The sequence below is a fragment of the Trachemys scripta genome, chromosome 1, assembly GCF_013100865.1.
Source record: "Trachemys scripta elegans isolate TJP31775 chromosome 1, CAS_Tse_1.0, whole genome shotgun sequence".
Taxonomy (NCBI): Eukaryota; Metazoa; Chordata; order Testudines; family Emydidae; genus Trachemys; species Trachemys scripta.
In genome coordinates, this window is record NC_048298.1 from 220577467 (window position 1) to 220591882 (window position 14416).

At 38.4% G+C, this 14416-nt stretch overlaps 1 protein-coding gene across 4 annotated transcripts in view; it reads left to right on the forward strand.

Annotated features, from left to right (window-relative positions):
* The window catches only part of NLGN4X (neuroligin 4 X-linked), a 265757-nt gene that overhangs the window by 132253 nt on the left and 119088 nt on the right, over positions 1–14416 (forward strand). For 3 of the 4 annotated variants that reach the window (XM_034757415.1, XM_034757422.1, XM_034757427.1), the window contains one exon: positions 12134–12193. The exons of the other annotated variant lie outside the window; for it this stretch is intronic. In XM_034757415.1, coding sequence (XP_034613306.1) covers positions 12134–12193 — 60 coding nt within the window. The remainder of the gene's footprint in view (positions 1–12133; positions 12194–14416) is intronic. 4 annotated transcript variants of the gene reach the window in all.

A 14416-nucleotide genomic window follows, 5' to 3' on the forward strand; every position in this document is an offset into this window, starting at 1 on the left:
CACTACCATAAACAATTGGGACTTGTGGCAAAACCACAGGGAAAGAGTAACAATTCCTTCCTTGCTCTTTGGGGGATGCAATTATTCAGTGTTCACCCTTCTCTTCTAATATGGTACATGTTTCACTCCTCTTTTATTCACTGATTAATCCATGCTTTGAATGATGGAAGAAATAATACTGAAAGACTAGTATGTGGCCATATAATTAGACTATTACAATATATAAGCACAGCGAGCTGACTGTGCACTTGCAGCCATTAGCATTTGTAGACTTTTTTATTGTTTCACTTTGCAACATTAACATTTGTAATGTAGTTTTGTGTAAATATTTTTGGGTTTTGGCCCTTTTCTATTGTGTTGAAAGGAGTATATGAAATAATGTTTAATATTGTTCGTATCTTTCTCTTCTGCGTTTAGCAAAGAATTTTCAGGGATGCTGCATTTATTCAGTCCAGCCAAGTATGAATGTCCAATAACATTGTCACTTGACATAATTAAGTCTCTTATCCTGGACAGGAGCTTTTTCCTGGCTGTGCTGAGAGCAGCCGTTGGAAAGTGAGTGTGGTCTGGGATTGCAGTGAGTTTCAAACTGTTGCAGCTGATGCCATTAGGAAAGTGCTACTGTGAAGGAACACAAATCCAATTATGTTGAGTGTCCATTAGTTAAATGCTGCTTCTATACAGAGATAGCAGTTGGAATACAAAGCCATTTTTTGTGTGGTTCCTATCAAATGATGACCATTTTAATTTTGTTTTTGTTACTAAGTGGAAGGGTAGTAGTTCAAAAAATGCATTCATGCCATTAAATCAGAAACATTTTCAGTAAAATTCTGAGTGAACAATCTTGACATTGACTTCAACATTAAATATTAGTGATGACAATAGAGATCCAAGCCTTGTTGTCAATTAGGAGAGGGAGAGATGAGAGGCATCTAATTTGTGTTTGAAGATCCCCTTGAAATCACTTAAGGCAACTGAGGAATTACAGAGGCTGTGCTCAAGGGGTGGAAACATTTTAAAGAAAGAAACAAACATACAGAAGTAAAGTTCTCACAACTGAATATTCTTTATTTATTTTGTATTGACTATAGACATTCTATTTCAATCATTATAAAATTTCCTTTGATTCAAACTTTCTTCTTTTGACTATAACCCTTTTTTCCAGAATAATTTTATACAGCAACAGACAACAGCAAGTACTAATTTAATAATTAATTCATAAATTAGCATTGAACATGTGTCTAATACACAGATGCATATGGATGGGAGTCAGATCAGGTGCATCCTGGATGGGGATTGAAAAAGTAGGATCATCAGCATTCTCTCCTTTTCCTTGACCTTTCCAAAGTCTACCCAGAAGTGTACTGCACAATAGTTGCTGAAGTCACTGTCTGTAGTGTCATTCAACTTTAATATCATGGGGATTCTCAAGCCTAATATAAATCTGACCTACTTTATCTTACATTGACTGCCCTCTATTCAGGTGAAATTATCTGGAGGGACAGTCCGTGGGCATGGTTCTTGTACTACCATGGGAGAGTTGCTGCCTTATGTATATGCTGCCCTAGGAGGTGCAGATGGATCAGAGAGCTGTGCTGTGTCACTTGGCTGCTACAGCATTGTCCTTTGTGGGTGCCTGGAGATCCATTAATTTGGAAGTTTCCTCCAGCTGTGCTGGGACAAGATATAGATAACTCCCAGTTTCCTTTCCTTTGGAGAATAATTCCTACATATGGGGCAATCTGGACCGATATATTTATATCAGTAATCATATAGACTCTTCTGTATCTGACAGTGTATATTGTGTGAAATCAAATTCACTGAACATTTCACTCTTAGTTAAAGATACAGAAGGAAGTTGTGCCTTCATTCACACTCACGTAATCTCACTAAAATCAAACAGCAAGCCTGCCACTATCTTTTGATAAATAAAAGTATGTTGCATCATGTTTCATATGTTGGTATACATTGAAGCACAAAACTTCCTATTTTAAAGTTACACTGTACTTAAAGAGAGAGAGAGAGAGAGAGAGAGAGAGAGAGAGAGAGAGTTTGTGAGGAGACTAGAATGTTTTCTAGGTGCCATATACTCTATTTAAATAATCTAAATAAAGAAATGGTAAATGTAAAATCCTTCACACGCTACTGCCAAAACTGTTCCTACTCTTTGTTATGCTGGCAAGTTGTTAGAAAATGGAAGGGAGAGGAGTGGCTAATAGGATCACCTTCATTTAATTATCAGTTATTTAGCCAGAAAAAATGTCAAAAGGAAATGCAGGAAGTCATGCTATTCAAAGACAGTATATGGTGATGGTGTTCTTATATGAGCTAGTACTGGTGTCTTCAGTTTGTACCCTGGGAAGTCAAAGATCTGAAAAAATGTATTATTTACTTTGTTTGTTTTTTTCTTCTGACCTCAGGAAATAACCTGAAAAATTCCAGGTTCTAGATTGTGGGGGTGGTGGTGGGGAGAGCGGGGGAGGGAGGGCTTCATTCCTCCTTGCTTCCTTGTGTGTGGACCATTAGGATTTCAGCTCCAGGGATGTAGGGTTAAGAGATGCTGAATTCCTGCTTACATTCCCACCTGCTGGTTGTGGACAGAGAGAATCAGGGAATGAAGAGAGCCTTCCTTCTGTTGCCTTAACACACCAGTTAGCAATTCACTGTTGTGATAGGTCAGCACCTGAGCTGGATGAAATTTTTTTGTTCTAACATTTTTTTAAGCAAACAGTTGTCTTCTAAATGAAAATTCTTCATGAAAATGTTTTGATTCATTTTCGAGTGAAAAAAATGAATCAATTTTTTTTTCAAAATTTTTTTTTTAGTTCTTTGTTGAAAAATAGGCAAACTATAAGGAAAAGTTATGAAAGATGAGATATTTTATATATTGTGACAAAGCTCTGTCCTTGTCTCCGTGGGTCCCACATTTCCTGGTGGATTTCGCTAGCCTCAGAGGCTCACTGTGACCCTCCATGTAGTCCTTCTCTCTCTCAGCTTACTGAGCCATTTTCATCATAAGCCAGCAAGGGAGGTGAAGAGAAGCAACCCTCCCTCGCACAGTCTCTGTTGTCTCCCAGTTTCAGTGATTAATTGGGGAGGGGAGGGGGAGCCCGTGCCCACCCTCTACTCCGGGCTCCAGCCCAGGGACCCTAATAGTAGCAGCTATGGTAGCTGATCTTTTTGGAAATAGGATGTGTACAATTCCCTGGTCCACTTCCCCACAGCAGCCTCCACTCAATATCTCCTTCACCGTTACCTCAGGGCCTCCTTCTTTGCGCTTGATATGGATTTGTACTACTTAGTTCCTCCAACAGCATGGCTTCCTCCTACAGCTCCTGATACACGCCTTCACTGACTAACTGGGTGGCTTTTAACTAATTCCACCCAGCCCTTGATTCACTTCAGGTGTCCCAATCAACCTAGCTATCTCCACTGCTTTCTAGAAGGATCTTAATTGGCTCCAAGTGTCTTGATTAACCTGGAACAACTGCCATTTGATTACCATGGTACCAGGGATTTGTTTAGCCTGGGGCTAACATACCTGTTCCTCACTACTTTACTATAGCCATCTGGCCTTGCCCCATCACAATATATATATATTTTGTGGTTATACGATTATTTTTATATGACTCCATTGATGTTAGGCTCTGTCAGTTGGTGGGTCCTATTGTCACAACACTGTTCCCTTACTAAGGGGTGCATACAAATGACACACATGCTAGCTCTACAGTAATGCCAAAAAGTTTGCAGTTTTAGACTTGCATAAGATGAAATGAGACCAAAAAAAGAGAGAAATCATTGTGTAGAATAATATCTTGTGAGAGATTATCCAAATCCAGATTTTCAGACAATCTAAATTTTGAGATAACTCAGAGAAAGAGAATATGACCATTAAACATCTTTATAAATGGTCTGTTTCTTAACACGCACACACACAAATCAGGTCTTGGCTACACTTGCAAGTTAGAGTGCATTAAATCAGCCCCAGGCACCCTAACGCCTGAGGTGTCCACACTGGCAAGGCACTTAGAGTATGCCTGGACTCTGCGGCTGGAGTGCCTCTGGTAATCCACCTCCACGAGAAGCATAAAGATTGCTGCGCCCTGGCTGAAATGCCCGGGTGTCAGTGTTGCATTACTGCGCTGTGATTGGCGGCTGGAAGTGTCCTATAATCCCCTGAAGTCAAGTGGCCACTCTGGTCATTGTTTTGAACTCGGCTGCAGGCATGTGGATATCCCCTTTCAAAGCTCCATTTCTGACAGCCGGCATGCTTATCTGCTCTGGGACAAAGCAAACCATTACTGTGGAATGCTCCTGCTTCAGAGGCAGGTATGTGTGTGTGTGAGTGTGAGAGAGAGAGAGAGGTGGGCGGGGGAGGGGAGGCAAGGGCTGATATCTGGGTTTCCCCCTGCCGCTGTCTGAACTTACAGGACAGCATGCTGACAAAATCTCTGTCCCCCAAAACACACTGTCTCTCCCCCTACATACACACAACACACTCCCTGTCACACTCCACTCCACCCCCTATTTGAAAAGCATGCTGCAGCCACTTACATACTGGGATAGTTACCACAATGCACTGCTCTCTGTGGTGTTGCAAGAGCTGCTAATGTGGCCATGCCAGTGCGCTTCCAGCTGAGAGTGTAAACACTCGGCAGCACTTTCCCTGCTGCGATCTCCGAGGGCCGGTTTAACTCCCAGTGCTCTACATCTGCAAGTGTAGCCATAGCCTCAGACTCTGATTTCATAGGTTTTGACTGCAGAAACAAACAAAAAAAGTTTGTTTCCTTCCAGAAATGTAGAAATGCCCCCAGACTTGTAAAAGACAAGAGTAAAGAATAGACTTTACAGGCTTGAAGTAGTGTTAATGGGAAGCCAATATACAAGTGTTATCACACAGTTTTTCTGATGATTTTATCAAGAAATGAGAGGTCCATATATGTTCTCTGGATTTATGATGTCAAGTATCAGAGGGGTAGCCGTGTTCTTCACTTGCATCTGAAGAAGTGAGGTTCTTACCCACGAAAGCTTATGCTCCCAGTACTTCTGTTAGTCTCAAAGGTGCCACAGGACCCTCTGTTGCTTTTTATGGATTTATGATGTACATTTTATTAGCAATTATTTGCTGGGTACTGACAATGTATTCAGATGGTATACATGTGAAAAACAGTCACTGCCCCAAGGAGAGGACAAGCTAATACAGAAGTAGTAAAGCAGGTATATAACACACCTGGCAATAGTGCAAGCAATGACATTGTTTACTACTGTCCCACTATAAATAATACTGATGATTTAATGGAAACATCTCAAAAGAATAGTATTGTTAACAAACAGGCATTACAGTGGAAATCCCATGGAAGCACTTTTAGAAACTGCATTAACAGTATTGAGAGTGAACTATTGAAGTTCTTCGGTAGTGTCATCATTAGATGAGGAACCAGGAGCTCCTCAGAAGTGTTGGAGTGACTGAACAAATGAGATGACACATCGCTAGTGAGAATGATTATCTTAAATCCTGTTCTAAAGCAGGTGTGAACTAGATATTTCCAGAAGCTTAAGCAGGCCCCTTCTAAGCTGAGTGGTCATGCAGTTAATGGATGTGCTGTTGTTTTCTCCTACAAACCTGAAAACTGTGTGCTTTCCAAAAATTACATGGCATCAAAAGGAATATAGCATGAAAGATAGAGCAATTGCTTCAGTCAAACCCATTCAATTCAAAGAAATCACACAGAAAAGTGGCATCAGCTTATGCAACAGCTGGAAAAAAAATCACTTTCATTACAGACTTCAGAGAAAGTACCTAAAGTATAAGTCTCACAAATCTGTTCTTGGCAGATCATTGCCTTTAGGAGCTATATTCAGACCACAAGCATGCGGGTCCAATTGCCCCCACCTCAGCGGATGCTAGGGTGTGTCACAGTCTAGAGGGGCCAGTGCTCAACCCTCTATCTGAGTCCATCTGGCTGTTTCTGACCCTCTCAGCATGTGTCCACCCTACACAATAAGCCCAGGTCTGTGGGCCTTGGGTTTGTGGATTTGGTGTATACAAGCCCATGCTTGAGCGTCCATATTGCACTGTGAATCTAGGTTTAGAGTTCCTGCACGTGGGTCTCATTGCCAAGCTAACACACCCATACCGTGCAACACAGACTTCTTACTAGGGTCTGTGATTCGATCTGTGTCCACACTACAAAATGACAGAGCTTGGAGAAGAGTCCCAGAAGGACTTGGGTTCTGACCTGCCCCCCCGCTCCTCCCCCCCAAAAAAGCTCCTAGGACCCAGGTCCTGAATGCTTGCTGACCCAAGTCAGAATGATGTTGTGTGGAGATGGAAGGGGTGCGTCAAACCTGAGTAAAAGCCCAGGCTGAATGCAGTGTAGACATACCCTTAGGGTCCCAGCCAAAACAAACAAAACAGTCCACAGACAGGAAACAAGATTAAATAAAATCATAATAGAAATGAAAAGAAACCTGTAGGTGGCAAAACCTGTAGGTGGCATCTCTCTCATTTACGAAGGCCATGCAAGAATTTCAGTCTACCACAGAGATCATTGGGTCTCCAATACAAGTCCCAGTCTCTTTCCCTTTCTTGGCCCAGAGGATCTGGGTCTTTATTTGCTGAGTGCAGAGGCTCTGTTGGCTGTCAGACCTCTCTTTGTGAGCTAGGTAGCTCAACAGCCTGCTCCCTTCCCAGGGTTAGCCCTCCCTCCATCTGAGTGAAATTCCCTCCTTTTAACCCCTTTTCCAGTCCTGGCATGATTTGCAGGTGTGAAGGGGTGGGACCACTGTAGTCCAAAGTTGTTCCTTAACCCCTTCCATGATGATATGGCTATATATACCGCATCCCAGTAAGCAGCACTGTATAGATAGATTAGATAGATAGATAGATAGATAATGCTTTTACATGGGAGGATGAAGAAGATAGTGGATTTACAACAGATTGTGGATAAATCTGAAAGATGCCCCAACTCCAGAAGTGTTATCGTTGAATGACATTTTTGGTCATAGTCAAGGAGAATGTGAATCAGTTGATGCATATATGACTTACATGAGGTGACATGACTCCTTAATTTATGATAGCTTCTATGTAGAATGAACAGGGGAGGCACAGTCTGCTTTAAGAAAATGATTTAACTTGAACCTAATCCACAGATATTTGTCGAAAAGTGAATGCAGAATCAGGATCTGAGTGCCTGAAGGAGCAGCATGTGATATCATTTCAGAAAGAGGAAATTAAAAAAATTAAAAAATAAAAAAAAATAATAATAAAAAAAATGAAGGAGCCCCTAAATACCAAAGAAACAATAAAAAGTTTTCTGACTGACAAAAATTCCTGATCAACAACTCACTAAAGTCATGGAGCCATTCCAACAGGTTTTGGCTTAGCCCCTTAGATGTATTCCAGAACACCAGCCAAGACATCACCCAGCATTTGGTCAGATCTGTCCTTAGTTGATAACTTGTTCTAGTTGTCATGTACAGAACAGGCTCCCAACATCTTCAGAAACCTGAACGTTCATAGAAATATTATCCTAAATGTAACCAAGACTATCTGAAGCTCATTAAATGCATGTTTTAAAATACTACGTGTTTCACATAAAGATTTTGGCCCTGGTAGCATAGACCTTCAATTCCCTATTATTTCTTATTCTGTTTGTAAACCGCCATGTAAATTTATGGCACTGTCTAAATTAATACTTATAATAATGTGCATCAGTGGTCATCAGCTGATTCCATACAAGAAGCCATTCCAAAATTTCCTTTGATCTATCTAGGATCCCTCCTCATTTAGTAATGTGGGAAAGTCGGTGTGGTCAGAATCCTTTGACCATGACTTCGAGGTTGATGTATGTAATGCAGTAGATTAAGCTGACAAAAAAGACCACAGCTGAGACATACACTATCTTTTAATTAACAATAAAAACATCTCACAGCAAATGAAATATAGCAATTAAAAGAGAAAATTCATTCGCTCAACAAATAGTTAAAATAATGTTACATTGTACAGAGGCACAGGTGAGTCCATGATTCCTCCTTCAGGCTGTAAAGAATGAAAAGCTTAATGTGTGACATTGCACAGTCATATTCCATACCCTTTACGTTCCCCCATGTACTGAAGTCCTGTTATGTGCACTGGAGTGTGTTTGCATCTCATTATACCTAGTTTAGAGTTCCTAAATTCTCTTTTCTCGGGGTGTGCTGGAAGTAGAGGTGGCTAACCACCACTTTGCAAAATATACAGGAAGCATTTTTTTTCTGGGATATCAGATTTAACTATCTTACTCTGACACACAAAATGAAAAGGGTAAAAATGGAGTCTCTGGCTGCTGATATTCACTACCCTTCTACATGTTTTCTAGATCCAGAACCCTAATACCAACCATTAGACTATTACTACTACATGAGGGAGGGTGAACCTGGCTCCCAGACAGGCAATTCTAGCTCTACTGGTACCATAATCCTTGATCACTCCACCATCACTCCAACATTTATCACTTCCTGTGTAAGGGACTGATGTTACACTGAAGTCATTATTTAGTGGGCTCAGGATCAAGAATTAAAACAGAAAAAAACACATCTTCCTGTGAAGATGATTTATAGACTGACAAATTCTCTTGTTGTATGTGTATCTGGAATGCATAGGAGCATGTGAAGAAGGCAGCACTAGCTGTTTAGTTCAATGATTGCCAGATAGACGATTAAAAAAAACTACCTTTCATATCCTTGCATGTTTCTTATCTGGTCAAAGAAGCTTAATCATTACCATCTCTATGACATATTAAAGCAAATCTGAAGCCTTCCACAAAACCATTTGTCTAGATAACTGTTCTCTGCCTGCAAAGTCCAAGCTTTGGTGTGCATTTGTCTACCTTATCTTCGTATGCCCCAAACCCTATGCCCTGCCATCTGGACGAGGGTATTCTGCCCTGTGGGATGGGGAATAGATACTGTGTCCAGACCTGGTGTGTATGTATATTTGTGCAGGGAATACAGTGAGTTAGGGAACAGCAGATGGAAGTTTTCTGTTTTAAAAGAAGAGGGAACCTGAGCTGTGTCCTAGCCAGGGCTATGATAGAGGGAAAGAGCTCCTGCTTCCCTTCATGGTACCTAAACCCTCATCACAGAGCTCTGTCATCACACGGTACACACGTCACCCCATCCAGCCTGTGAGTATCAGAAATGAGTGTGGCTCTCACAATTCAGCTAGTTCTTGGTGGAGCTGGGCTTCCCTGAAAGTATCTGGAAGCTGAAGTTATGGCTGCATTGTCTGAACCATCCCTGACCATCCCTGAATATATCAAAAAATGTAGTAAATTTTCATCAAAGGTTTACTTACATAGTACCATGTGAATTACTCATATATCCCACTAGTTATCCTGGGCCACGACAGCTGACCCTATTCCAGGATGTACTGCATCCAAAATCATTTTTCCCTGCAGTCTCTCACCATTACCTTATGACCATGTCCCTTGCTCTTTTTATAGTATGTGAGCAATCACATGCATGACAGCTGTTCTCCCCTCCCCCATTCAAAGGTCCCAAAAGAATGAATGATGGTTTGAATGGTTACATATGGCACTACAAGTATATAAATAGCATTTTAATGGGTGTATGTTTTGTAGCATTTCTTTATTAGTGACGTGAGAACAATTGCCTTTGGTTTATATGGCAGATTTGTATTTGACACATGATTTCCATCTATTGTTGCATGTATAATAGGAAACGTCCTACAGTAGAGGTCTAACATCAGTTTGTACTGGATTGCTGCTATAGGTGTACAATCTTGACCCTAGCAGATATAGTATAGGTGGATATGTATGATTCATCCATTTGCTATAGGCTTCATAGTTTTTTCACTGCACTGGTGGAATAACTTTTTACATTTGACCACAATTTCTTTTTCCTTGGGTAGCATTTGGAAAGGGATTTGTTAAAGCAACACTCCTCTCTTTTGGCTGAATCACATTTCACCCAAACTATTTTTGGAGAACAGGTGGTACAAATCCCTGTTTGGTATCTGAAATCTCTGTTCTGCATCTGAGATCCACGTAATAAATTCACAGATTTTAAGGCCAGAATAGACCATTAGATCGTTTAGTCTGACCTCCTGTGTAACACAGAACTTTCACCCAGTTACTCCTGTTTTGAGCCCAGTAACTTGTATTTGACTAAACCGTATCTTCCAGAAAGGCTTCCAGTCTTGATCTGAAGACATCAAGAGATGGAGACTCCACCACTGCCTTTGATAGTTTGTTCCAATGGTTAATCTCCCTCACTGTTTTTTTTTTTTTAACTGTCTTATTCCTAATTTGAATTCATCTGGCTTTAAGTTCCAGCTAGAGGGATCTTATGTGAGTAGCTCTCCTTGAATGTTCACAAGTAAAATCTGCACTGCTTTCTTGTCAAGATGGTGGCATAAAGCAAAATGATGTACAGGACACATTTCAACACCACTTGTTGCACTAACAATTTTTAAGTACATTCCATTCTTATTTGCAGTGACCATTGTATTGTCTTGGAATATTTTACCTTTAATTTGTGGTGTTTTTTCTAATTTATTTTAAAATAGAAAAGTAGAAGAAAAATAATGTGCCTGTTTTCTATCGAAAATTGAGACTTGTTAAAAATTCAAAACACAATAGACTGAATTTTCTGTTCAACTCCATTCATTTAAATCTTTTTGAACACAAAACTGTGAGTACATTAAAATATTTAAGTAATTTAATGTCAATAGGGAAACTAAACCAAGTGACATTTACAGAGAATAGGCCCTTATCCTGAACTCAGTCAAGTCAGTGAGACTTTTGCTACTAAATACAATAGGAGGAGGATTGAGCCAAATATGTAGTCATCATAAATTGTAAAAGGAAATATATTATTATAGCAGATCCTATCATATGTTTTATTGTGAAATATGTGTTCTGCCCATATTAACAAAGTATATAGCTCCACTTCAATTTGAACAGAAAATATACTCCCCAATAAAGGCAATAAAGAGATATACAGGTTAGCATGGCTATTTAGCCCATCAGTCACTTATCTTTAGAAGCCACATTTCAATTCTAACTCTGCTTAGAAAGGAAATGAATTTTCCATTCTTATTTTAGTCACTAGCAGATAACTGTTCACATTTCAGTGAACTGTTTGCTGCACAGTTAGCAATACATGATCAGATGCCCAGCACCAGAATAGTTATATGACATTTTAAAGACAAGATCTAGACTCATTTTCAGATTTGAGGATGTGGAGATATGGCCTTATAACTATCTGTACTATTTAATATTTTTCTCCTGAGCACAAGACAAATATATAATATCCTCAATACACGTGAGTGTTTACTATTCTTAAGTAAGTCTGTGATAAATTATTATGGTTTTATTGTCATGGTAAGTAACTACTTTCAGTTCATTACTAACTATGTAAAGGCCATTCAGTGCACTTCTATGTGAGTCAGAGCTACTTGAGGGCTGATTCCATAGCTTGGAGTGAGTCTTTCACAATTTATTTCTTCAGTTTTTCAAATTTGGTGTTTTTAATGTCTTTTTTTTGCTTACATAGGAAATTGGATTTAAAGAAAAAAGGGCATTCTGGATTGTCTCGATCCAGACCAAGTGTTACATAAAACTCATACATAATTTTATTTTCATTAAAGTATTTAATAAATCATAATCAGGATAATTCAAATATTAAATTAATTCAGATAGTGACTAAAAGGTGATAATTCCTGCAAGATTACAGAAAGAAATAAAAATACCTGTATTTCTTATGAAAAACTGATAATTTGGTGGATTTAATATTTTTTATTTATATTACTTTTTAATTGCACATTAATTTTGTTTTTGCAGCAATGATTTTTAACCAAAATAGCTTCATTGTCAGAGGATTTACTAGAGATATACATATATTTTTTAAATAATATTTTGAATTTGTTCTTCTTGACATCTTATGTTTGTGTGCAGTTTGCATCTTTTTTTAATTTTTCAAATGTAACAGATTTTGACTTTTTGTGTTACATTTTTCTATTTTTTTTATTTTTCGGGGCTAGTGGTTATATTTTGGTTTTTTTAATTTTGAAGAATCTGCTGTTTTTGAATTCTCTTTTTTCCCTTTATTCTTCTCACTATGACCCCAGGAGCCAACACAAAGAAAAGCGCAGATGATATAACCAATAATGATCGCGGTGAAGATGAAGGTATTTTTTTTTCCAAGCTCGACCCTGATGCATGAACATAAACTTCTTCTTTTTATTATTATTATTTCAACATGATTTTTCCCCCTTATTTGACAAAAGTGCACTTCAATGTGCTCATTTATTTTCTTCTTGTTTTGGAAACCATTTTTATTTTTTTATTTTTAAAACCCAAATTAGCGTATAGATGACTGTAGCTCCCTTGTGAGATAAGTATAAAGGTTATCCCTAAATATGTGTGAAGTGAGTAACATGCATAAATATTATTTACAACCAAATGTTTCCCTCCACCCCTCACTGTTGCATAGGAAAAGAAAATGGAATTTAAAAACTTGCATGTGTTCTTCCTCCTTTCTACCTCTAATACATTGTGTAAGTTCACCTTGCTTTATGAAACTCATGAAACAGCACATGTTATTTCTACCATTCTTCTTTCCCTCCCCAGATGCACAAACTATATGGTGGATGCAATTGCTTTGAAACTCGTCTGTGGTGTTTTTATTTAATTTGCTTCTTGGTACATGTTTTATTTCTAGGGTACAAAAATAAAGGACGCCTATTGATGATGCTTCACTATTTTCTCCTATAATTAGCCAGTTTTCTAGGCTATATTTTATCTGAGCCTGACCCAAATCCCATTGAAATCAGTGATGATCTTTTCAATGACCTCTGGGAAAGTTGGATTGGATCCATTGAAAGGAAATGCTAAAGTTCACAGGAAGTATCATAAAAAGTGTTACAATGAGATAGTTTTGTTTCCTTCTTTGGCAGTGAAGCTTTTTAGGATCTTTTAAACATGGAAAAAAGTCATGAAATTTCTCTCTGTACTCAGCCTTGCTTCTTACTTAAGTTATACTGACTATCCATTTTCATTTAAATACTCGTCAGATTTTTACATCTGAATGAATGAATGAATTAGTTACATTAATTACCCCTGAATTAGGGCTCACATTACAGCCCTTGGTAGTTTGAGAATAGTTTGTAGATGTAATAGAGTACAGAAATTTAGCCCAAATTCCTTATACCTGGCCATTTCTAAGTGTTATTTCATATCTTGCTCCCGTGGTCTTATATCTGACACCAGCTCAAATAGTTGGGTTACAATTCTTTTCTCTTTCCTTCGGAGTTGTGTACACCACAGTGAAGTCACTCTTAATCTCCTCTTTTCTTGAGAGTTCAGTCCTGCTGTATTTACTCTAACCTTTTAAAGGACAGTAACTCAAATCTCTGGCCCTTGTATCATATCAGTTGCCCTCCACTGTACCTTCTTCATTGCTGTAATATACTTTCTTTCCAATAAGTGGACCAGAATTGTACACAACACTCTAAAAGAAGCCTCACTCTTGCCCAAATAACACCCTCTCTTTTATAACTGATACAAGAAATGAATTTCTAACTGACAGTACCATGACTTGTGACACCAGATTGTATAACCAGTTAGAAGAAACAAAAACAATTTGAAAGGTAGACATATACTATATTATGATCAATAATTGTTTTATTAATGAGAATACCTATTCTAAGGCTAAGTAATATCCTAAAGTCCACAACAGAGGGAATAAATAGTTCATTCATTATTTTAAAAATATATTATCACTTTAGATATAAACAGGTTGCTAGTAAAGTGTGATGGATTGAGTGCCTTCATTTTTGTCCAGTCCTGCTCCCATTGATGTCAAATAGTAAAACTCCCTTTGACTTTGATGTTGTAAGATCAAGCCTTTAGGTAACACTTGGTAATAAGAGAAGATTAAAGAAAACAAATTATTTTACATGGTTTCATGCTTTCTAGTGCTGTTCTTGAGGTTCCATTGACATAGAAACCATTTTAGTATCTGTTATATTTCAAGGGCTAATCTGAGCCGGTGCAATAGTCATCAAATATGCTTTCCAGTACTTCACTGAGCAGAGTACAATATTCATCATTGTGTTATGTTCTTTTGTTTAGATATAGACTAGAACAGAGAACTCCTGGGTTTTAATCTAGTTCTTTACCAGCAAGATCATCTACCTTGTCACTTTGATTAGGCACAACATGATACTAAAAGCTTCATTTTGTTTGAGAACAAAATCTTGATGTTGAGTACTAGGCTACTCCTATTTGTTAACTCCTAGACAGGTTTGAACAGGAGATGATTTGCCATGTTTAGGTTTTTTTATTTGGATAATTTAATGTTAAGATGTTGCCTGTTATTGCAGTAAGAAATGCAGCTTTATACTTTCCAC